At 33.3% G+C, this 26,793-nt stretch overlaps 1 protein-coding gene across 1 annotated transcript in view; it reads right to left on the reverse strand.

The window, feature by feature from the left end:
- Nucleotides 1-5,693, reverse strand: part of LOC142354321 (chymotrypsin-1-like) — a 14,105-nt gene extending 8,412 nt beyond the window's left edge. The window contains exon 1 of the mRNA XM_075406588.1: nucleotides 5,228-5,693. Within this exon, the coding sequence (XP_075262703.1) occupies nucleotides 5,228-5,432 (205 nt within the window). The 5' untranslated portion in view covers nucleotides 5,433-5,693. The remainder of the gene's footprint in view (nucleotides 1-5,227) is intronic.
- Between the last annotated feature and the right edge of the window lie 21,100 nt (nucleotides 5,694-26,793).

Here is a 26,793-nt window from a genome sequence, read left to right on the forward strand (position 1 = left end):
GCAAGCAGCAAATATTCTATCCCTCACTCTATCGTGCCGCGATATCATATCCCCCCGACCATGACAGCTTAAAGCGTGATCACCCAGCTTGTCCAGTCTGCCGTTTTGACAGTAAGGGCACTTTCGTTCCTCAATGTATAACGGAACACCAATCCGATACTTCAATGCGGCTCTGAATTCATTTGGCTGAAGGTGAAGTCCCAGACTAGGGATTGGAGTTGCGGAAAGCCAGGCACCAGATTGAGGCAACGTTAGTGAAAGCAAACGAGCTTTCTCCCGATTTGATGTCTGATTACCAAGAAGGTCAGAAAAAGCAGCATCGTCAAGTGCCTCCTGAATCTTGTGTTGCGTATATTGGCTAATTTCTAGATTCTTCAGTTCTTCCACTGTTTCTTTGAAAATTTGATTGTCTGTAATTTTCTCACCGGTTATTTGTTCCACTAAAGCGTCTGCCTGCGATACTGACCCAACAAACGCCGCTTTCAATTGGTCAATTGCTTGTCTAATTCCAACGCCAGTTTTGCTTATTGGTAGACAAGCCTGCTTCCAAGCGTTGTCACTTATAAGGGTGCCTAACATATTCTCAAATGTTGTTCTCTGAAGCTTGTCAAAATCCTGCAAAATAACAGAGGATTCGTCAGATGGAGTGTTACATCGCAGGGAATATACCATCTTTGGGGCACCAAGACAGCTTCGAAGATGTATACTTCAATGTATACTTACCAGAGGAAAACTGGAAAACTGATGGTGACGTTTATGTAGCTCTCTGATGGAAAATGCAAAGAAAAATTAAACTGTTTTTTGATTCCAAGTTTATTGACGCAGTTATAATTATCAGATTACTCAACCTATTTTTTCTCCAAATAATATGGACATTAATTAAGTGCAGAGTTCCATGCACATGACGTCCTCTGGATTGCCTTGACATCTGAATATCATACTTGAAATGAAGTAATAAAATTTACATTTGGGGTCAATAGGACCCGTTTTAAACACCCTAATTTTCTCTCTCATACCTTGCTTTTAGGGTGGATGGGCTATCAAACATTATTAACTTGATGCCGTGGAACCCCGTCTAAATCATTTGGATTCCAACACATCAACACATTCCGTACTCTCTCGCGGGTTTTCTATAAATACAATTTGCGGAGCGATTGACTTGTTTTTTCGAATGTTGACCATATACAAACTATTTGCAGTAAAGATATCGCATTCCTCAGCTAGGTCCAGGTAAAAGTTTGTATACGATGACACAAAGATTCAACGTTAATCATTGAAGACTGCATCTTCAATCCTCACTGTTTTTAGCTGAATGAAATTTTCTGCAACGAGAAAAAAGTTGATAATGTGCCCCCAACAGCGATGATCCAAAGTTTTAAGCAGGCAGCAGCAGAAAAACTCATTATTGATCCGATTTGAGCGATTACGAGCGGGCGAGTATAATACTTTTTTGTTTGATGCGGCTTCGATGAAGCAGTTCCAGAATAACGGTAATAATACAAGAAAAGCATTTACCTTTCGTGCCAGATAAGTTTGACAAAAAAAAATTTTGCCACGCAGCTAAAACTTTGTCTTCGGTCACAACAGCAACCGACAGTAGCACAATTTTCAATAAACCCAATTTCTGCGTCCGAATAAAAAAGAAATGGTTGATCCGATGGAGGACTATAGATGCAAACTTTTCCCATTTGAAGCAACTACAATACTCATACAACTTGAATTTGTTTTCAAATTTCTTGATCTTGGGTCCGCCTGAAATGTACCAGGGGCATTATCTTAACGCAACCAGTTGTTTAATTGCAGATGAATTCTAGCAGGCAATGACATCCTTAACCAAACTAGAGAACCTGGACAGCAGAGCCCAGCTTCAAGTTTAATAGGTCGAACAGTTTGCATTGCCTCACTAACTGCCTGTAAAACAACCTGACGTTAGACCTATTGCTGTATAAAAACTTTTTGGCGCCTCATTGACAGGTGTATTAAAAAATGCAGTATCTGAGGCCTTTATTTACTTGGAACGAAACATTTTCGAGTTATTAACATGTAAGGAGCCGAAAGCATCGTGCACTTCAAAAAAAAGTTGAAAAAAGTGAAGACGATTAGTGGGAGCAAACTCGAAAATTACTTTTGGAAATGCACAGAGTTCAGTCACTACGCTTGATTGAATTGTAATCATTTCTGACATCAATTTGCTTTGTGCCTCACCATTAGATTCTTTCGTTTTTCAAAGTTTTGTAGTGGGTTGCACATTGCTCACGACTCCTCCAATGAATACAACTAAGAGATTTTTTGTTTCTAACGAACTCAACCACCTCAAAGAGCTGCTATTTTTTCAGGCAGTTGATATCATCAACGCAAAATTCTTTTTTGATTTCTAGTGTATATGATTCGTTTTAGTGTTCTAAGCAAAGTTATTTGTTACTTAGCAACTCGTTGGTTTAAAAACATTTGACAGCGCAACAAAGATATCAATTCGATCCATTCTTTTTTACTCTTGTCATCTGGCCTTATATTACCTAAATTAAAAGCAAAATTCTAAAATCTCAGTCCACACTGCTAGCTATTTGAATATAAAATTTTTGTAGCTACCATTATCAAACTGTGTAAAGATTTGGAAACCCAAATAATTCTAGGAGAGTAATGTGGATAGGAGGATAAAACCGACCTATGGTTTTTCAAAGGTATGAAGAAAAATGATCGTCCGATCAAAAGTCAAAGCCCAATAGAAACTGAAATTTTCAGAGTTGTTATAATATTTTAAGCTACTGTATATTCGTTTTTATATGTGTTGAACATCAGATTATTCAACAAGTTAGCATATCTGGACAATTCAAACTATGCTGTTGCTTACCTGCGTCATTCTTTTGATTCCTTATTTTGTCTATTTTTTGAGTTTTATTTCAGTTTCAACGGACAACATTCCAAGACATGCGTTTTTGTCAAAGGCTTCATTGGATATCAATCATGGTTTCCCATTAAAAAAGGCGTGTCAGTCAGAAGATCAACTGATCAATTTTGGACGTCGCATGTTTGTTTTGTTGTCCAATCATCTGTTCATTAAGAAAACTTAACACGCCACAATCTAACCTAAGTCATCTCATTTGTTTATACAAACGAATGTTTTGGTGGAACTGTGACAACGAAGCCCTCTCACAGAACATCCTAGGATAAATTTAATAACTTAGCTTATAAAAACATGTTAGGCAGTCAAATTGCAAGTAGAGAAAAAACCCGATGGCTTTATCTTTTCTCTACCGTAAGGAGGTAAAAAATTTCCCTGCCAAAATCTTTCTCAACGACCTATCATATTTTATTAACTGTGTGAGGACGACAAAGCGAAGCAAATTGAAGAGTAAAGGAATTGTTGCAAATATTGTATGGATTCCTTTCGAAACTTGTTCAGAAGATGTCAAAAGTACAATTATCGATGACAATGCAGCAGCTGTAGTTTTCAAGCTAATGGCCTACACAAAGGAGTCTGTAACCATAACGAAAAACAGCAAAAACTTTTTGTCAGTATTCTAAACGAAAGTTTCAGTGCACGGATGCAATGGCGCCATCAGACCCTTGCAAGGAGTTGTCTGTTTCTCAGGATTCGCCTCAGCGCAATCGTCTCCTTACGCGAAGAAAACAGTCGACTCTTCAGAAGTAGAATATTGGAGTTTCTATTAAAAAATTTGATTTTCTGTATGTAATGTAGTCAAACGCTATGATACTGTTTTTTGCAGGAAATTCAAACGTTCTTCTTAGAAAAAAGTTATGAAATTAAATGAAAATTCAATGGAACTTCTTTTTTTAGCTCATTCACAAAAATAAATGAACGAGTATAAATTTCGTGGTTAATTTTGAATTCGAAATTGTAACATACTCGTTGAACATTGATGAGAATTATGTTGATTAATTCGCATTCACTGAGTGTAAACATACTTTCTTGTAGTTTGCAGGCAAAATTTTTGCGATTGGTTGCGTTTCGAAAGGCCTAATGCCGAGCGTGTTAATGTTCGGTTTGCTGCACTAATCTGCTTTTGTGACCCGGAGGTCAACGACGATACCGAATCTCTCTTACGTTTAAAAACAACGATACCGAATCTGTTTTACATTAAAAACGACGAAATCGAATCTTTCTTATGTTAAATACAGAAGAAAAACGACGATTCCGACAAAACAATAAGAGGAAACTTTGTCGTTATTGGCTAGAATAAAACGCCGATACAGACTATTTCTTATGTTTAAAAACCGAAAATTTCTCAACCAGGGTAACTTTGTCTTAAAGTCCAGATTGGTTAGTATAAAATAGAGACAATTCATTGCATCCTCCAAAAGTATTTTGTGACTAATGGCACGTGGAGAAGTAAAACATAATTCAAAACTTGGGATCTATTCTGTTTCACCCCCACCCCCCCCCCCCCACCAGTGTTTTTTATGACACCCGTTACAAATTATGGGTTGTTATATAGCACGTTACTATGTGAAAATAATGCACGTGCGCCTTGGGGGTCATAAAACATATATTCCCTCTAAGCCTTTAGAATAGATCCAAAAATTGATTAATGAGCAAATAAGCGGCTGGGAAAATGTCGTCAAGGGTGCCCCATGGAATAAAGCTGTCTTGAAGAGCCACTGAAAAGAGAAAAATTTCAAAATGTCTAGAAAAACGGAGGAAAAGCTGAAAATAAAACTCTGAAAAGCAGTCATATATATATATATATATATATATATATATATATATATATATATATATATATATATACCCATTTTTTTTAAATTGATGTACAAAACATACAGTGTTCAGGACAAATAGGGAACAATTGAGAGCCTTTCTTGGCTTTAGTGAAACGAATTCTGGCGTGCAAACGGTTTGTAATCGAAAATTTGTGGGCTGCTTTTTCAAAAGGTGCCACAAACCATTTGATTTCTTCATGATAAGAACTGAAGAACTGATGAGAATGTTCCGATTAACTAAAAAAATCTAAAGAGACATCTAACGAACTATCTCGAATCGGGCTAACATAATTTTATTTACTAAATTTTTACATCCCGGTTCGCAACCTCCTACGTTTCGTACAAGAATTACTTATACAAATTTCAAATGTTTCACAGTAACAATCATTGCATGGAACGAACAAAGTCTTATGTAATCTTTGATTTAAACTCCAAAAAATCCTTTATGATGCGCTTAGAAAAGGCATGATTTTAACGTCATGAAAGAATAGTATTTGCTACTCACCAAAGACTGGACAGGTCGAGTCAACTATCTCTTTGAACTTGGCCTCCTGTAATACCGTCGCTGGTGACCCATCCGCCCCCAACTTTGTGTTTCCCATTCCAGCGATAGCAATGGTATGGTTAGCGTATGATTTGTCGCACATTGGAAGAACCTTGTCCGCAGACACTGGCTCGTCCAATTCGAAAATCAAGATATCGTTTTCCATCTAGTAAAGAGAAGACTAGTTCTTTACAAACTTGACCATGAATGCTCTTTTCTCTTTCCGCATAAATCAAATAAATTTTTTACTGGCTAAGTTTTTCGAACACATCAGCTTGTGCGTTCAACAATTACTCAAGGCGAAAACCAAAACTTGGACGCTGATAATGCTTGTGTACTATAGAGAGTGGACTCCGAGAGTTATTTGAACTTTGAATTCATGGCAAAGACTTCATGGTAAATAATTAATTTGAATCAAACTGCTAGGTCTTGGCAAAATACGCATTCTATGAACTCCAAAATATTCTTGGCGACAATCTAATCTTTGTCTTGAATTTAATTTAAATAGCCGCAAAATGATGCTGAGGCTATTATTGGCCTTCTCTTGGTTCTTTCACAATTCAAAGAATTTGAATAGTATTGAGGCGCTGAATTGTATTGGGGCGCTGATAATCTGTTTGCATAGTTGAAAGATTTTTGAAGTCGAACTGAAGTGATGATTTTGGTCGAGGAACAGAAAGTGGAGCGAAAAAAAGCGAGTGGCTTTGCGGCTTGAAATTTTTTCACATTAAATTTAAAGTAGAGTGATAAAACGGTACTTGAGCAAAAAATTGCCTTATCGCTTGTGTTTTTTTTTTGTTCACATGCGGCCATTCGACTTCGATTTTTGATTTTTTTAAATTTTATGATCGGGTTTTTGTTCTTAATGGTTTTATTAACCAATCCATGCTCCATTTTCTTGGTCTAGTTTCCTTTGTTTAGTCAATGAAAATTCTTCGAACTGTTTCAGGACATGTCATACTATTAGAGAAAAGAGTTTTTATTCATAAGCATGATTACGTACGTTTTTGGTCACACGTAAAAGTTCCCTCACACTCAAAAATGACAATGTCGCTCTGAATTTGGCTTTTCTTTACTTTGATTCTAAGAGATAATGTCAGGTGAGTGAGTGTGTGTGTGTGTGTGTGTGTGTGTGTGTGTGTGTGTGTGTGTGTGTGTGTCACTTTAATTGAAGGGTATTTGATAGCAACTCATAGAGGCAGCAATAAGTTAAGTTAAACAGCTTCTTACTCAAAATATAACATCTTGTTATAATTAAGCAGTTATTAAAAACAAGTTTCTTTTTTGGTCTGTTTCTTTTTTCATCTGTTTGAGACTGTTGATATGCAAAGTTATTGCAGCTATTTTGCGGCAATCTGCCAGCTATGTTTGTATAAATTGTTTCTTAGTGAATTCAAGGAAATCCCGGCAAACAACTCAGCAAAAACGACAAACCCCGCAAAGAAATGCTGTAAAATGTTCTAACGATTTGAACTTTGTCCAAAAGAAATAAGAGATAAGATCGCATCTGTCAACTCATATTCAACTTTCAAAAAGTTTTTTTCTAATTTCAACAAATTTCCTGTAGTTGCAACCTATATCCTCAAACGGTTTATATATTAATCTTAGAACAAATTATAGATTACGAATAGCTGTGGTACCTCGCTTTAATAGCCATCACAAAGTCTTGTGCTAAAAATACCGATCAAAAACGGTTGTTTTCCTTGACAACAACTGTCCATGGCGGCCAACTTCTAAAAGTTCTGTTAATCTACAAACAATCAGATTTCAAGCTCAGAAAATGCAAAACTATTAAAATGGTCATTTCCTAAAAATATTGATCAAAAATACAAAAACAGTGGGATAGGATAATGTATACTTCTTTTCTGATCCATCGCGATTAGCTGGGATAGAGTATCTTAAATCTATTAGTTTCACAGCTTATGAAATTTACTTGCAAATTCATTATTAAAACCACCAAAAAACAAAAACCGAATCTGTAAAAATGAAAAGTATCGAATCTTCTGCTTGCGTTGCAGCTTTCGTATTTTGTGATACCAACTTTTAACAATTTTCTCTAATTTATTTTATGCAACAACAGTACTTGTGAACTAGAAGAGACAATTGTTAAATCATCTGTAACGTTGATGTTTAACGGCTAAATAAACAAAGACGCTCGGTAATGGTAATGAGAGTTAGCACATGATGTTGCGGCTCCCGCCCAACCACGTTTTTGGTCTCTTTTAAACCAAAATTTTTTAAAATCATAAGCAATAACAACTAAGAAATTTCAATTAAAAATTTTTGAGAAAATAATAAAATAATAACATATGATTGGTTAGGAAGTCAAATGGTCATATCAAAAGTTACATTTAGTCAAAAGACAACAAAAAACATCGAATACTAATAAAACTTGAAAATGGTGTTAAAGCCAAAAAAAGCTTTTCGTTGAAATTATTTTGTCTGTCCTTTGGGCTTGATTAGCGAGTGGATTTAACCTGTCAATGGTTGAGCTTCAATTTGAAAGGACTCCCGTCTGCAACTCAATTTCAGAAAAAAAGTCAAATATCCTTTTTAAAAAAAGCAGAGAGCCCCATATTTGTGATCTTTGAAATTGTATAACTATGCCAAAGTTTTTTTTGGACAATGCTGTTTGTTTATGAAAACACCAAATTATGCATTTGGTGAATCAGACTCAGTCATAAGACTACAGAACAGACATAAAAATCAAAAATTAATAAAAATTTTTCAAAAATGATTTGTCGGAGCCATAAAACTCATGAGCTTTACTCAGAAAACCGGAAAAATATTAATTTGACCTCATTTAAAGTTGAATGTAACGTCTTAATAATTGAGCTTTGAAAAAAAAATTGAATTGCTTGTAATTGGGATGAAAATAGCAAAAAAAAATCAAAATGACAGACTTAAAATACATTCCAAATCCTTTTCCATTGCGAAAACCAACGTTGAGATGAAAACTTACCTTAATATTGCTGAGTGACTGTTAAAAAACGCAGAAGTTCGTTTGTAAAAAATTTGCTTGGCAAACTAAATTCTTAATAATAAAAATATAATGCATTCTTTGTAAATATTGATTCAAAATAGTCAGGAAGATACTCAGGAATCGAAGAAAAAACCATTGTGTTAGTAAGCACTGGTTGTTTTAGCAGCATATTTGGTCTCCACTATCGATCAAGCTGGACAAAATGGGCCAAGTACGCATATTTGGTGCCATTTAAAAAGAATTAAAAGCTTGCCAAAATGTTTGCAAAAACAGTTGGTTCAGACAATTCGTCAACTATTTTTTTATATTTTTAAGCGTAAAACCAATCAGACTGTGTTCAGCAGTTGCATCAAACCTTGCTCAAAGAAAAATAGATTGAAATTTGAGCATAATCTCTGAAAACATTTTAAAGATAAGAAATCCGAGATTTAAGTCAGATACAATTATTTAGACTTTAAAATTTAATTTGTTGCTGCTGGTCATCTTTGATGTGCACACACAAAATTAACGTCATTTTAAATGAGATATGAAGAGATATAGTCGATTTGAATCTTTGATTGTAATGATCAGGAACACCAATAAAACAAGATTCATTTTTTTCAATCATTATTCAATAACCCAGTTTGAATTCCCAGTCCCAGACGGAAGCAAGTATGTCGAGACCAAAGATAAATGCACGAGGGGCAATTGGTGCCTTCAAAATATACGTAGTCTTGAAACATCGAAAAATTCACGAACTCTGAACATACACGCTAGAAATGTAAGACATGAACTCATACAAATCTGGACATAAGCACACAAAAGTCTGTATATAGACGCACCTACTTGAAATTATCTCTATTTCTAAACCAGCTATACCAAATTTTCTTGGTAATTAGGCTTCATCAAGCTTCAATCCAAATTTGGTTCAATTTGATTAACTCCTTTTCCCACTTGAATGAAAACTATTTTAATATCAACATTGGACGTAAGCGAAACGTCCTAAGAAGCGTAAATATAATTAACAGACAAGCCATACTAAATAATGATAAAAAAATAAATTGCTCGTAGTTCCGTTGTCATAAAAAAGTGGCAAAAAATACATACATTTTACAAATACAATCGATTACAATTTGTGTGACTACACGGTTGCCATTAAACCTATCTGGTTTGTTTTGAGGCGCCTCACGGAAGAGTCGTGCAATTTTAGTTGAAATAAAGAAAAAAATATTTGAAAATGAAAAGTTGTTTTTTCTAGTAGAGCTTAACGCTTAAATATTGAAGAAACGGTGTTTTTAGCTGTCAAAAACTTTGGCTCTAGTGAACATGTAAGAGTTTGGCTAGCAAGTCCTGGTTACCAATTATATAAAGATCCAAAAAGGTGCGGCAAAATGTTGTTATGTTTGCCTCTTCTATTGTTCTAACATCTTCAATAAGAAAATTGTTGTAATTTAATGCCATTTTTAGCATCACAAAAACTCTAAATTTCAATGAATTTCTATCGATTCTTTGTCTGCCCATTTGTACATACTGTCCATGCTGTCTTTTTCATGATCTCATTAAGGACCGAGTCGTCTACTATGGTTGAAAAAACTTCACTTTGCGGTTTATTTTTTGTAGGTTTTACTGGTGGTTTAAATATTTCATGATCATGTAACTCTGAGGCGTTGCTTATCGAGTTGCGGACTCGTATTTTTGTCGATTAACTATTGTTTAGGTTTTCAGAAAATTACTTCCAAAATTCTATAATTAACATGTTATTTGGTTTTTGAAAATTTTCGTTGGTAGATACTTAGATCAAAATGCCGTATTGAACTATAAGTTTGACATAAACTTTAAAATTTCTTAGAAGCTGTGTTCTCGTAAATAAAAGGCGTTAGCGTTAAAAAAACAGAAAACAGAATTTTATAAGCTTCTCATTGACGTTAATATGATCTTTGAATTTCAACTGTTTGCCTAAAATTAATCCTAGATGCCTGAAACAGCTGGTTTGTTCAAATTGTGCTCAATCATTTGTTGTTTTGTGCTGTGTTTGATTGCGTCCTTTTCCAAACACCAGGGTTTTTTGATGAGTTAATTGTTTCTTTATTTTTATGAAACCAGTTTGCAACTGCGGCTATTGTGGCATCGTGTCTTTTCCTACAGTCTCAGTACTACCTTTATTAGAAAAAATTGTATCTTCACCATAATTCATAGTCTTGCTTTCTTCTGATTTTTAGGTTGGATCGTCACTTAGGTAGATAATGAAAAGAAGGAGACCAAGTTTTATCTTTGTGGGACTCCACATTTAACTTTTTTCTTTTCTGATTCAACTTTCCCTATTTTACTTTTTGGACTCGGTCTTTCAGATAGGAAGCAATCATTTTCAGAACGCTTCCTCGAAATCAGTAGAGTTCACACTTTTTCAGCAATAGCGCAAGGTTCACTGTGTCAAAAGATTTTTAGATCAATAAAAGTGCATTTAGTTTAATTTTTTTATTCAAACCAGTTTGCTCTGATTTCTTCAGTTAAAGAAATTATGGCAGCAAGATTACTTAATTTGCTCCAAAAACCAAAATAAAAGTCCAAAAATTAGTTGTTTTTGTTAAAACCAGTAAATTCTTTTATATGATAATTGCTTCATCATTTTGCCAATGACTGGAAATAGTGAGATCGGTCTGTAGTTTGTGGGCTCGCTACGATTACCGCTTTTGAAAAAAAGGCAAATTTTTTGCTTATTTCAGGCTCTGCACTCTTAACTAAAAAAATATAGCTGAAGCCCCTGCATAGTATGTGCTTAGCTTGGTCGCAAATTTGTATGTCTTTGTTTTGTTTTCCAGTCATTTTTTTCGACAAATTCTTTATTCTTGGGCGGAGACGAGATGTTTTCCCCTGATCGCTTGTCTTGCTTTTCCTAAATGCCGTTTTGTTTTTAATTGCTTTTACTTATAAAGATCTTCCAGTTCGTTCATCCTCATGAACTTTGGTTTGTTTATGCCGTTCTCAACCAGCACTGAAACTACACAGTAATGTGTTCACACAATCTTGTCGCGTTTTTTGGCTTCGTTGGCTATAATGGCTTCAATCTCTGGGAGGGGCTCGTTGACATAAGTGTTTTTCTATTGATTGGATTGGTTTTTTTGAGGTCCAATCTTTTGGAAAAAAGGTTCTTTTGGTCATCAAATTAGAGGAATTTACAGATCAGGGACGGCAATTCCATCGCATTTCCAGTGTTGGGTAGTATATACGTTCTCAAAAGGAATATGAATTTTCAAAAGACTTCGAAAAAATTTCAGTGTTTCTGAAGTCAAATTGCTACTTTTCTGGGATCGAATGGTGGGTTTACTATTATAATGGAATCCTTCCTTGTATAACATTCTTGAGAGCGCAATCGGTTGTTCAAATTTTTTGTTGCCTTCTTAACTATATCAATTTCTTCGTAGGTTATCGATTCTTTGTGAGAACAAACGTTTTCCAACTCGGAAATGATTGTATATACCTCGACATATAATTACTTTTTACTCACAAGACCTGAAGAGCCCTATTGCTCCTAGTCCCATTAGCCACGACAATTTTTCGGCGTTATTCAATTTGTTCTCCCTTCTAAAATTGTGAGCTATCTTTATAAAAAAAATTATAATGCAGGTTTTTGAGGGATTTAAGGTTCTGTTGAATCGTAAAAGGTGAAGGCGCATACATGCTGACTATGTTATATGCAATATTGCACGTAAAGAATAAGGGCAAAAAAGCAGACTTATGAAAAGACTAATGATGAACCTATGAAAAACTTTTAACTCGACTTTGTTGGCAAGCATCGTGTCGAGTTTAAGGCCAGCCCAAATTTTGGTGGAGTCAAAGTCTTTTGTGAAATTTCGGATCCAGCTAAAGTCTTTTGCGAAAAATCTGAGTCGAGCTAAAGTACAGACTGTCTTAAAGTCCAGCTAAAATCTTTTCATGCCTCAAATAAGTCAAGCATGGTCTTTTCATAGTACATTTTGGTCGAGCATTGTCTTTTCATAAGTCTGTACCTAGACTTGGATTAACTGGGGTTAAATGAGGGCTGAAAGATAAATAGGGGTTATCGAATCTCTTTGTCACTCCTCCCAGCTTAGTGGGCATACACACTAATTAAAATTAAGGTAATTTTACCTTTAAAAACATCCTAACTTACCTTAACTGTTCAGGTAGATTTGTCTTTCCTTAAAACACCGTAACTAACCCTGACTTTACCTGAACTTTACCTAAAAAATTAAGGCCTCAATAACTTAAAAAAGCCTTAAATTATACTCCAACTTGCCTTAAGATTACCTTAAATAATACAATAACATTACCTTAAAAATTCCCTTAACTTTGCCCTAACTAAACCTGAAATATATACGACTTTCACCTCACTCCCACCTCCAGGAAAAATAGAGGTGAAAATAAAGGTAAAAGCGCTCATCGTAAAATAGATAAACAGATTTTAATAAAACGTAAAACGTAAAACGTAATTAAACGTTTATCTATTTACGTAGATGAAGTAAATTTTACGTTCATCTATTTTTTACAGATAAACGTATTGTAAAACCTTAATTGCAGGTGAAGTCATAAAAACAGTGACGGGACAAAAAGATCAATGTGATTAAACTTACAGGGTTGAAAAATTGGGACAACAGAATCACAATCACAATTTACCGAATTAAAGTTAAAATTTTCGTGGCCGGCGACTCGTGCGGTATGCACTTGTGTTGCAGGGTTCTCCAATGTGAAATCTCCCGTCACAATGTCAATCCAAGTAACGTTTCGCACTAAAATTTAAGTATCTAAAAATATATTACACCAACATTCAGTTAACTGCGAAAACTTATAAACAAAGTTCAGCCTCAAAATTTAAAAAAAAAACAGGAGAGGTTATCTGTGGTACTGCAAAAATGGAACAGGCACAATCAAATAGGCCAAGGTAGATTCGATTGACTTGAAAACTACCAAGAAAAACCCTATTTTTCTTGTTAATTTTACTCGGTTTGAACACACATTCCCCACATTGACATAATACAAATTAATGAAACAAAATTCTCAGTAAAAAAGCCCGTTGTTGTGGATTGGAAATCAAGCTATCGAAGTGGACGGCTTGATAAGGGATATTTCAATTACAAATATAAGATCTGAAGCCAAAAAATATAAAGCATTTAAGAATTGAATTACAACAAACTCAGAGAAAAAAAACGATGCCTCTGTATTATTTGAAAACGACAATTTAAATGCTTAAACAGAATTTCAATGAGAATCAAAACGAATGCAAAAATTTTGCAGGGAAATTTTTTTAGATCATTACACCGGAGAAGTATACCCAAATCTTCTTGGGCAAGTCTGCTCGATCTGTGCACCTCTTGTTCATTTTCCTGTATTAATACATTTAAAACGTCATGACATTGCAAAACTGAGCATAACTCTATACCGCACTGAATGTATTTGTAACACGATCTGACCTATAATCCGCAATTTATTGCGCTTTCGAGCATGTAAAAAATGTTTATGCTTTATTAATTGATGGCAATTAAGTTCATAATATAAACAGAAACTTTGCGGAATTGATTTATATCCAATTTTTTCTGCAGCAGTTTCTCAACTCCTCTAGTTCCACCAAAAATATTAAAGGTTAATAAAAGAATTTTTGTCGAAAAATCACATATGAAATGATTACATTTTTTCTGCTAACTTCAATTCATGAGTGGTTTCCAATTATATTTTAGAGAAAAAAATTTCAACCGAGTTATTACAATATATTTTTCTGCATTTACTGACAAGTTTTCATTGACAGATAAACACCAAGAAAACAGAGCAATTTTTGGTTATAAAAAACATACATAAGATGATAACTGTTTTCTCTCGTTTGTTCAATCAATGACCGACTTCCAATTGGAATCAGCAAATTAAATTTTTTAATGAAATTTATTAATCATTTTTTGGATCGATTTGAAGGTGTCTATTGACAGATATCCATTGACAGGTTTTACTGAAAAATCCGCCCATTTGTCCCTATTGACACGTTGAAGTTCTTCTGAATAAATCCATAAAATTTACTGCGCCTAAAGTGGTGAATTTTTTTGGCCCACAATTTAGGAAAATTAAGAAAATCATGTAAATTTGGTGGGACTGGTGTCTACTGACAGGTGTCTATTGATTTTTTACTGAAAAATTTCTATTGAAGGTTTTCAGGATAAAACAAAGTACTTGGCAGCTCTTTAAAAACATTCAAAACAGAAATATTGAAATGAAACTTTGGTAATATGAACACAGAGGCAGGTAAGTCTTCAAAGGATTCCTGTAAAGGTGGTTGTTTGTTAATCTTGAAACACGGGGTCGAGGCTTTTGCCCTTATTTGAGTTCGATTCCATTCAAGTTGGTTGATACTTGATGCCATGGTTTTCTTCACTAGTTGACGGGTGGTCCAAATTGGTATTTCTCTTATTTTTACAGCGATACCGTTTTTTGAATCGATTGTGAATTGAATTCAAATTTGGTCGGCTCCTTGTGATGTCTGCAACTAGGTTAAGAGTTATTTACATTATTTAGAGGGAGCTACAGATTGGTGGCGTCTCAATTAATTGGCAAAGCTATATTTTTGCCCGATATATGTTCTAACCCGATGTGGAAGGTTAAAAAAACTATCCATCCATTTTTGTATCGGCTTTGATGTCTTCTGCTGCCTCTTTATAATTGGTGGGCTGAAAGCCAGGCTCGGTGGTATTTTTGAGGGGTGGATTTCGAGGCCTAGAGGTAGTGTTTAATGTGCTATAAAGTCAAATATCTGCGAGAAGCTCGAGTTTGTTTATGCTATATCTTGTTTCAAGCGGAATCAGATAACGTCTTGCATGAGCAATTAGTCTACAGGTGGAGTTTATTTTTTCGTTTGAGGCAGCAACCAAACGTTTTCTACTGGCGTCTCAACAATTTCGTTTTGTTTTGTCGACGTCGAAAAGTCTGTTTTCTGTTATAGTCTTAATTTGTGCCTTAATTGCATTAAATGCTAACATATGCTTTTCATTCCAATCTAAATTCTTTTTGTTTTGAGTTTGTTTTTGATTATAGGGGGCGTAGGGTTTCAGAGTTTCCTGCCAAGTGTTGAAGAAATTTTACCAAATGTCGAATACACAATAAATGATCTTAACTGCTTAGAGTTGTTGGGTTTTACATTTTAATCATGGAGTCACATGTTTTTGATGTTGGCGGGATTCCATTTGGAGTTATCGTATAGTCTAACCAGATAAAATGTTGTGTTGGAAGCTCGCTTTTTTCTTTGTCAAGTCTTGCAGGGACTTTGTCCAGTTCCTTTTTATGATAGTTAATTGTTCCTTTTGCTATTGTTAAGATATTAACCAGGAAATCGAAATTAAAATCAATGTTTTCTATTATTTTGTCGGTGAATTTTCAGAAGGTGGTTTGCATATCCCTTAAGCTAAAAAAATCCATTTATGAACCACTACGTTCACGTAGACCAGCCTTCTAGATGCTATATTTGCAGAGTTTTTCTAATATTTTCTTCCAACGGGATTTGGCTATAAGAATATTTTAGCTCAATTTTGAAAACGATATGATGCTTTGTTTACTGCTGTGCGCTCAAAAATATTTTTGTGAAGGAACCCAAGAGGTGGTTAAGGTTCGTTTTCGGTAAGTGTTTTAATGGTAAGAGTCGTAAGGTTTCTTCGAATCTAGCGCTATTTTGATACTTTCTTGTTTTTTAACATTAGTTTTATTATAAGAACTGTTTTTTTATCATTAGCATCTTTTTTGTCATTGTTTTAACTATAATTATTATTATTATTATTATTATTATTATTATTATTATTATTATTATTATTATTATTATTATTATTATTATTATTATTATTATGCTTATTATTATTATTAATGTTATTTTATTGCTATCATTTTTGTTATCTTTTTTTATTGTTGCTTTTTGTTACGGCGATGACTACAAGACTTGTAAATTGGTCGAACAAGCATGTTTCCAATTGTATTATCTTTTTCTCTTCAATTAATTTTTAGAGTTCACTCTCCACTTTCTTTCGACACAATCGCTTTTTGATTCGCTACTGAAAAACCTCTATTGAAGTTCTTCAGGAGAAAGCAAACTAGTTGGCAGCTCTTCAAAAACTTTAGAAAAAGAAATGTTAAACTTAGATTTTGGTGATATGAACTCAGTGAACAGTAAATATTCAAAAGCTTCCTATAAGGGTGGTTGTTTATCCTCAAAAACGGGGTCGGGGCTTCTGTCTTTATTTGAGTTTGACTCCGTTCGAGTTTTTTCTTGACGCCATAGTTTAGGGGAGGTCAATTTTGGCTTTTCTCTTAATTTTACTGCAATATCGCTTCTATATGCAATGTTCATTTCATTCAAATTTTTTCTGCTCTTTAAGGAGATTGCAAATCAGTTATGTTTTTCAACGATTGGCTTTAAATCTGGATGCTTGAAGTTGATTGAGAATACCTAAGCAGAGGCGTCTGAATAATGTTAACGCTGTGGCCAATGGGTTTTCTTTCTTGAGAGCTGCGTTTTTTTAGTTGATTTAAGGATGTCATTCTGTTGTCTATTTAGCGGTGAGTGCTGACGGTGATACCGCTACTTGATGACATGGTTTTTTCATCAGGTCAGAAAAGATCCATTTTGGCAAAACTCTTTTTTTTACTGGGATATCGTTTTTTGAATCGAAGGTGAATTTAAACCAAATTTGGTCTGCTCGTTGTAGAAATTGCAATTCAGGCAAATTTTTTTACATTAATTCGAAGGGGCTCCAAATGGGTGATGGCTAAATTAAGTGGCAAGTTCTAATATTTTTTGTCCAACGAGATTTGGCTATAAGCATATTTTAGCTCGATTTTGAAAAAGATATGATGCGTTGTTTAATGGTGTGCGCTTAAAAATATTTTTGTGAAGAAACCCAAGAAGTGGTTAAGGTTCGTTTTCGGTAAGTGTTTTAATGGTAAGAGTCGTAAGCTTTCTTCGAATCTAGCGCTATTTTGATACTTTCTTGGTTTTTAACATTAATTTTATTATAAGAACTGTTTTTTTAATCATTAGCATCTTTTATTGTCATTGTTTTTACTATTATCATTATTATTTTTATTATTATTATTATTATTATTATTATTATTTTATTATTATTATTATTATTATTATTATTATTATTATTATTATTATTTTTATGCTTATTATTATTATTAATGTTATTTTATTGCTATCATTTTTGTTATCTTTTTTTATTGTTGCTTTTTGTTACGGCGATGACTACAAGACTTGTAAATTGGTCGAACAAGCATTTTTCCAACTGTATTATCTGCTTCTCTTCAATTAATTTTTAGAGTTCACTCTCCACCTTCTTTCGACACAATCGCTTTTTGATTCTTTATTGAAAAACCTCTATTGCAGTTCTTCAGGAGAAAACAAACTAGTTGGCAGCTCTTTAAAAACATTACAAAAAGAAACATTAATTTTAGATTTTGGTGATATGAACTCAGTGAACAGTAAATAATCAAAGGCTTCCTATAAGGGTGGTTGTTTATCCTCAAAAACGAGGTCGAGGCTTCTGTCTTTATTTGAGTTTGACTCCGTTCGAGTCTTGACGCCATAGTTTAGGGGATGTCCATTTTGGTTTTCTCTTATTTTTACTACGACATCGCTTCTATATGCAATGTTCAATTCATTCAAATTTGTTCTGCTCTTCAAGGAGATTGCCACTCAGTTATTTTTTTCAACGATTGGCTTTTAATCTGGATGCTTGAATTTGATTGAGAATACCTAAGCGGAATCGTCTGAATAGTATTAACGCTGTGGCCCATGCATTTTCTTTCTTGAGATTTGCGTTTTTTTAGTTGATTTAAGGACGTCATTCTGTTGTCTATTTAGCGGTAAGTGCTGACGGTGATACCGCTACTTGATGACATGATTTTTTCATCAGGTCAGAAAAGGTCCATTTTGGCAAAACTCTTTTTTTTACTGCGATATAGTTTTTTGAATCGAAGGTGAATATAAATCAAATTTGGTCTGCTACTTGTAGAGATTGCAAACTAGGCAATTTTTTTACATTAATTTGAGGGGACTCCAGAAGGGTGGTTGCTCAATTAAGTGGCAAAGCCTATATTTTTGCCCGATATCTATTCTACCTCTATGTGAAAGGCTACAAATCTATCCAACCTTGTTTTGAACCGGCTTTGATATCAACTCTTGCCTCGACATAAATTGTGGGCTGAGAACGGGGCTTATTGGTATTTTTGGGAGTGGATTTTGAGGCAAACAAGTAGTATTTAAAATGGTTTAAAGCCCAAACTACTGCGAAAAGATCAAGTTCGTTTATGCTACATCTTATTTGAAGCGGAATCAGAAAACGGCTTGCATGAGCAATTGGGCTGCACGTGGATTTTTTTCTTCGAGTTTGCAACCAAAATTTTTTCATTAGCGTCTCAACAATTTTGTTTTGGTTTGTCGACGTCGAAATGTCTGTTTTCTGTTATAGTCTTAAGTTGTGCCTTTATTGCATTAAATGCTAACATATGCTTTTCATTCCAATCTAAGTTGTTTTTGTTTTGAGTTTGTTTTTGATTATAGGGGACGTAGGGTTTCAAAGAGTCCTGCCAAGTGTTGAAGAATTTTTACCAAATGGCTAATACACCTATAAATGATCTTATCTGCTTAGAGTTTTTGGGTTTTACAATTTAGTCATGGAGTCAAATGTTTTTGATGTTGGCGCAATTCCATTTGGTATTATTGTATTTTCTAACCAGATAAGTTTTTGTGTTGGAGGCTCGCATTTTTTAAATACTCGCGTATGTTTATTACCAGTTTTTCTTTGTCAAGTCTTGCAGGGACTTTGTCCCGTTCCTCTTCATGATAGGTTATTGTTCATTTTGCTATTGTTAAGAAATTCGAAACTCAAATCAACGTTTTCTATTATTTTGTCGGTGGTTTTTCAGAAGGTGGCTTGCAAATCCATTAGGCTAAAAAAATCCATTTATGAACCACTACGTTCACGTAGATCAGACTTCTACATGCTATATTTGCAGTGCTTTTCTAATATTTTGGTCCAACGGGATTTGGCTACAAGCACATTTTAGCTCGATTTTTGAAAAAGATATGATGCTTTGTTTACTGGTGTGCACTCAAAAATTTATATTGAGACTGAACCCAAGAGGTTAAGATTCGTTTTCGGTAACTTTTTTTACGGTAAGAGTCGTAAGGTTTCTTCAAGTCTAGCGCTATTTTGATACTTTCTTGTTTTTAAACATTAATTTTATGATGAGAATTGTTTTATTATCATAATCATCTTTTTATTGTCAGTTTTTACTATTATTATTATTATTTTTATTATTATTATTATTATTATTATTATTATTATTATTATTATTGTTATTATTATTATTATTATTATTATTATTATTATTAATGTTATTTTGTTACTATTTTTTTTGTTATCATTAGTATTTTTTTATTGTTACTTTTTGTTACGGCGATGACTACACGACTTGCCAATTGGTCAATCGAGCATTTTTCTTTTCCAAGCGTATTATCTGTTTCTCTTCAAATAATTTTTGGAGTTCACTCTCCACCTTCTTTCGACACAGTCAATTTTTGATTTTTTACTGAAAAACCTCACCTTAACAAACCCTAACTCTACCTGAAGTTTTCTTGAAAATTTAAGTCCTTAATGCTTTACAAAAACCTTTAATTTTACTCTAACGTGCCCTCAAATTACCTTAAAAAATTACCTTAACATTACGTTAAAAATTGCCTTGACTTTGCTTTAGCTAAACTTGAAATATATATAACTTTTACCTCACTCCCACCTCCAGTTAAAATAGAGGAAAAATAGAGGTAAAAATAGAGGTAAAAACGCTCAACGTAAAATAGTTAAATAGACTTTGATAAAACGTGAAACGTTAAACTTAATTAAACGTTTATCTATTTAAGTAGATGAAGTAAATCTTACGTTCTTCTAATTTTTACAGATAAATGTGCTATAAATTCTTAATTGCAGATGATTTCAATAAAACAGTGACGGGACAAAAAGATCAGTCTGATTAGTTTACAAGGTTGAAACATTGGGACAACAGAATCACAATCACAATTTACCGAATCATAGTTGAAATTTTCGTGGCCGGCGACTCGTGCGGTATGCACTTGTGTTGCAGGGTTCTCCAATGTGAAATCTTTCGTCACAATGTCAATCCAAGTAACGTTTTGCACTTAAATTTAAATATCCAAAAATATATTACACCAACATTCAGTTAACTGCGGAAACTTATAAACAAAGTTCAGCCGCAAAAAATTAAAAAAAAACAGGAGAAGTTATCTGTGGTACTGCAAAAATAGAACAGGCACAATCAAATAGGCCAAGGTAGATTCGATTGACTTGAAAACTACCAAGAAAAACCTTATTTTTCTTGTTAATTTTAGTCGGTTTGAACACACATTCCCCACATTGACATAATAGAAATTGATGAAACCCAAATTCTCAGTAAAAAGCCCGTTGTTGTGGATTGGAAATCAAGCTATCGAAGTGGACGGCTTGATAAAGGATATTTCAAATACAAATATAAGATCTGAAGCCAAAAAATATAAAGCATTTAAGAATTGAATTACAACATACTCAGAGAAAAAAAAACGATGCGTCTGTGTTATTTGAAAACGACAATTTAAATGCTTAAACAGAATTTCAATGAGAATCAAAACGAATGCAACAGTTTTGCAGGGAAATTTTTTTACATCATTACACCGGAGAAGTATACCCAAATCTTCATGGGCAAGTCCGCTCGATCTGTGCACCTCTTGTTCGTTTTCCTGTATTAATGCAATTTAAACGTAATGACATTGAAAAAATGGATATTTTTGCAAAATCCGTCACATTTGAAGGGAATTGCGCAACCATTGTTCGCAAAAGTGTCCGAAATTGGACAACAGAATTGAGATGGAAGCTCTGTATCCTATTTTCCTGCGCGCTTTGTGAAACTTTCTTGCTCGATTTAGGTATAATTTTTTGGACTGAGCATAACTCTATACCGCACTGAATGTATTTGTAACACGATCTGACCTATAATCCGCAATTTTGCCCAATTTATTGCGCTTTCGAGCATGTAAAAAATGTTTATGCTTTATTAATTGATGGCAATTAAGTTCATAATATAAACAGAAACTTTGCGGAATTGATTTATTTCCAATTTTTTCTGCAGCAGTTTCTCAACTCCTCTAGTTCCACCAAAAATATTAAAGGTTAATAAAAGAATTTTTGTCGAAAAATCACATATGAAATGATTACATTTTTCCTGCTAACTTCAATTCATGAGTAGTTTCCAATTATATTTTAGAGACAAAAAAATTCAACCGAGTTATTCCAATATACTTTTTTGCCTTTACTGAAAAGTTTTTATGGACAGATAAACAGCAAGAAAACAGATCAAAAAATAAAATGATAATTCTTTTCTCTCGTTTGTTCAATCAGTGAGTGACTTCCAATTGGAATCAGCAAATTGAATTTTTCAATGAAATTTATTAACCATTTTTTGGATCAGTTTGAAGGTGCTTATTGACAGGTGTCCATTGACAAGTTTTACTGAAAAATCCATCCATTCGTCTTTATTGACACGTTGACGTTCTTCTGAATAAATCCGAAAAATTTTACTGCGGTTAACGTGATGAATTTTTTTTTGGCCCACAATTTAGTAAATTTAAGAATTCATGTAAATTTGGGACCGGTGTCTACTGACAGGTTTCTATTGATTTTTTACTGAAAAACTTCTATTGAAAGTTTTTTAGGATAAAGCAAACTACTTGGCAGTTCTTTAAAAACATTCAAAACAGAAATATTAAATTTGAACTTTGGTCATTTGAACAAAGAGGCAGGTAAGTCTTCAAAAGATTCCTGTAAAGGTAGCTGTTTGTTAACCTTGAACCACGGGGTCGAGGATTTTGCCTTTATTTGAGTTCAACTCCGTTCAAGTTGGTTTATACTTGATGCCGTGGCTTTCTTCACTAGTTTTTTCGGTAACTGTTTTTACGGTAAGAGTCGTAAGGTTTCTTCAAGTCTAGCGCTATTTTGATACTTTCATGTTTTTAAACATTAATTTTATGATGAGAATTGTTTTATTATCATTAGCATCTTTTTGTTGTCAGTTTTTACTGTTATTATTATTACTATTATTATTATTATTATTATTATTATTATTATTATTATTATTATTATTATTATTATTATTATTATTATTATTATTATTATTATTATTATTATTATTAATGTTATTTTGTTACTATTATTTTTGTTATCATTAGTATTTTTTTATTGTTACTTTTTGTTACGGCGATGACTACACGACTTGCCAATTGGTCAATCGAGCATTTTTCTTTTCCAAGCGTATTATCTGTTTCTCTTCAAATAATTTTTGGAGTTCACTCTCCACCTTCTTTCGACACAGTCAATTTTTGATTTTTTACTGAAAAACCTCACCTTAACAAACCCTAACTCTACCTGAAGTTTTCTTGAAAATTTAAGTCCTTAATGCTTTACAAAAACCTTTAATTTTACTCTAACGTGCCCTCAAATTACCTTAAAAAATTACCTTAACATTACGTTAAAAATTGCCTTGACTTTGCTTTAGCTAAACTTGAAATATATATAACTTTTACCTCACTCCCACCTCCAGTTAAAATAGAGGAAAAATAGAGGTAAAAATAGAGGTAAAAACGCTCAACGTAAAATAGTTAAATAGACTTTGATAAAACGTGAAACGTTAAACTTAATTAAACGTTTATCTATTTAAGTAGATGAAGTAAATCTTACGTTCTTCTAATTTTTACAGATAAATGTGCTATAAATTCTTAATTGCAGATGATTTCAATAAAACAGTGACGGGACAAAAAGATCAGTCTGATTAGTTTACAAGGTTGAAACATTGGGACAACAGAATCACAATCACAATTTACCGAATCATAGTTGAAATTTTCGTGGCCGGCGACTCGTGCGGTATGCACTTGTGTTGCAGGGTTCTCCAATGTGAAATCTCTCGTCACAATGTCAATCCAAGTAACGTTTTGCACTCAAATTTAAAATCCAAAAATTTATTACACCAACATTCAGTTAACTGCGGAAACTTATAAACAAAGTTCAGCCTCAAAATTAAAAAAAACAGGAGAAGTTATCTGTGGTACTGCAAAAATGGAACAGGCACAATCAAATAGGCCAAGGTAGATTAGATTGACTTGAAAACTACCAAGAAAAACCCTATTTTTCTTGTTAATTTTACTCGGTTTGAACACACATTCCCCACATTGACATAAAACAAATTGATGAAACCCAAATTCTCAGTAAAAAATCCCGTTGTTGTGGATTGGAAATCAAGCTATCGAAGTGGACGGCTTGATAAGGGATATTTCAAATACAAATATAAGATCTGAAGCCAAAAAAATAAAGCATTTAAGAATTGAATTACAACATACTCAGAGAAAAAAACGATGCGTCTGTGTTATTTGAAAACGACAATTTAAATGCTTAAACAGAATTTCAATGAGAATCAAAACGAATGCAACAGTTTTGCAGGGAAATTTTTTTACATCATTACACCGGAGAAGTATACCCAAATCTTCATGGGCAAGTCCACTCGATCTGTGCACCTCTTGTTCGTTTTCCTATATTAATGCAATTTAAACGTAATGACATTGAAAAAATGGATATTTTTGCAAAATCCGTCACATTTGAAGGGAATTGCGCAACCATTGTTCGCAAAAGTGTCCGAAATTGGACAACAGAATTGAGATGGAAGCTCTGTATCCTATTTTCCTGCGCGCTTTGTGAAACTTTCTTGCTCGATTTAGGTATAATTTTTTGGACTGAGCATAACTCTATACCGCACTGAATGTATTTGTAACACGATCTGACCTCTAATCCGCAATTTTGCCCAATTTATTGCGCTTTCGAGCATGTAAAAAATGTTTATGCTTTATTAATTGATGGCAATTAATTTCATAATATAAACAGAAACTTTGCGGAATTGATATATTTCCAATTTTTTCTGCAGCAGTTTCTCAACTCCTCTAGTTCCACCAAAAATATTAAAGGTTAATAAAAGAAATTTTGTCCAAAAATCACATATGAAATGATTACATTTTTTCTGCTAACTTCAATTCATGAGTGGTTTCCAATTATATTTTAGAGAACAAAAAAATTCAACCGAGTTATTTCAATATACTTTTTTGCCTTTACTGAAAAGTTTTTATGGACAGATAAACAGCAAGAAAACAGATCAAATTTTGGTTAAAAAAACATTAATAAAATGATAATTCTTTTCTCTCGTTTGTTCAATCAGTGAGTGACTTCCAATTGGAATCAGCAAATTGAATTTTTCAATGAAATTTATTAACCATTTTTTGGATCAATTTGAAGGTGCTTATTGACAGGTGTCCATTGACCAGTTTTACTGAAAAATCCATCCATTCGTCTTTATTGACACGTTGACGTTCTTCTGAATAAATCCAAAAAATTTTACTGCGGTTAACGTGATGAATTTTTTTTGGCCCACAATTTAGTAAATTTAAGAATTCATGTAAATTTGGGACCTGTGTCTACTGACAGGTGTCTACTGATTTTTTACTGAAAAACTTCTATTGAAAGTTTTTTAGGATAAAGCAAAGTACTTGGCAGTTCTTTAAAAACATTCGAAACAGAAATATTAAATTTGAACTTTGGTGATTTGAACAAAGAGGCAGGTAAGTCTTCAAAAGATTCCTGTAAAGGTAGCTGTTTGTTAACCTTGAACCACGGGGTCGAGGATTTTGCCTTTATTTGAGTTCAACTCCGTTCAAGTTGGTTTATACTTGATGCCGTGGCTTTCTTCACTAGTTTTTTCGGTAACTGTTTTTACGGTAAGAGTCGTATGGTTTCTTCAAGTCTAGCGCTATTTTGATACTTTCTTGTTTTTAAACATTAATTTTATGATGAGAATTGGTTTTTTATCATTAGCATCTTTTTATTGTCAGTTTTTACTATTATTATTATTATTATTATTATTATTATTATTATTATTATTATTATTATTATTATTATTATTATTATAAGTATTATTATTATTATTATTATTATTATTATTATTATTATTATTAATGTTATTTTGTTACTATTATTTTTGTTATCATTAGTATTTTTTTATTGTTACTTTTTGTTACGGCGATGACTACACGACTTGCCAATTGGTCAATCGAGCATTTTTCTTTTCCAAGCGTATTATCTGTTTCTCTTCGATTAAATTTTGGAGTTCACTCTCCACCTTCATTCGACACAGTCGCTTTTTGATTTTTTACTGAAAAACCTCACCTTAACAAACCCTAACTCTACCTGAAGTTTTCTTGAAAATTTAAGTCCTTACTGAGTTACAAAAAAACTTAAATTTTACTCTAACGTGCCCTCAAATTACCTTAAAAAATTACCTTAACATTACGTTAAAAATTCCCTTAACTCTGCTTTAGCTAAACTTGAAATATATATAACTTTTTCCTCACTCCCACCTCCAGTTAAAATAGAGGAAAAATAGAGGTAAAAAAAGAGGTAAAAACGCTCAACGTAAAATAGTTAAATAGACTTTGATAAAAAGTAAAATGTTAAACTTAATTAAACGTTTATCTGTATACGTAGATGAAGTAAATCTTACGTTCTTCTATTTTTTACAGATAAACGTGCTATAAAATCTTAATTGCAGATGATTTCATAAAAACAGTGACGGGACAAAAAGATCAGTCTGATTAGTTTACAAGTTTGAAACATTGGGACAACAGAATCACAATCACAATTTACCGAATCATAGTTGAAATTTTCCTGGCCGGCGACTCGTGCGGTATGCACTTGTGTTGCAGGGTTCTCCAATGTGAAACCTCTCGTCACAATGTCAATCCAAGTAACGTTTTGCACTTAAATTTAAATATCCAAAAATATATTACACCAACATTCAGTTAACTGCGGAAACTTATAAACAAAGTTCAGCCTCAAAATTAAAAAAAAACAGGAGAAGTTATCTGTGGTACTGCAAAAATGGAACAGGCACAATCAAATAGGCCAAGGTAGATTCGATTGACTTGAAAACTACCAAGAAAAACCCTATTTTTCTTGTTAATTTTACTCGGTTTGAACACACATTCCCCACATTGACATAATACAAATTGATGAAACCCAAATTCTCAGTAAAAAAGCCCGTTGTTGTGGATTGGAATTCAAGCTATCGAAGTGGACGGCTTGATAGGGGATATTTCAAATACAAATATAAGATCTGAAGCCAAAAAATATAAAGCATTTAAGAATTGAATTACAACATACTCAGAGAAAAAAAAACGATGCGTCTGTGTTATTTGAAAACGACAATTTAAATGCTTAAACAGAATTTCAATGAGAATCAAAACGAATGCAACAGTTTTGCAGGGAAATTTTTTTACATCATTACACCGGAGAAGTATACCCAAATCTTCATGGGCAAGTCCGCTCGATCTGTGCACCTCTTGTTCGTTTTCCTGTATTAATGCAATTTAAACGTAATGACATTGAAAAAATGGATATTTTTGCAAAATCCGTCACATTTG

The sequence above is a fragment of the Convolutriloba macropyga genome, chromosome 15, assembly GCF_964194025.1.
Source record: "Convolutriloba macropyga chromosome 15, txConMacr16.3, whole genome shotgun sequence".
NCBI lineage: Eukaryota > Metazoa > Xenacoelomorpha > Acoela > Convolutidae > Convolutriloba > Convolutriloba macropyga.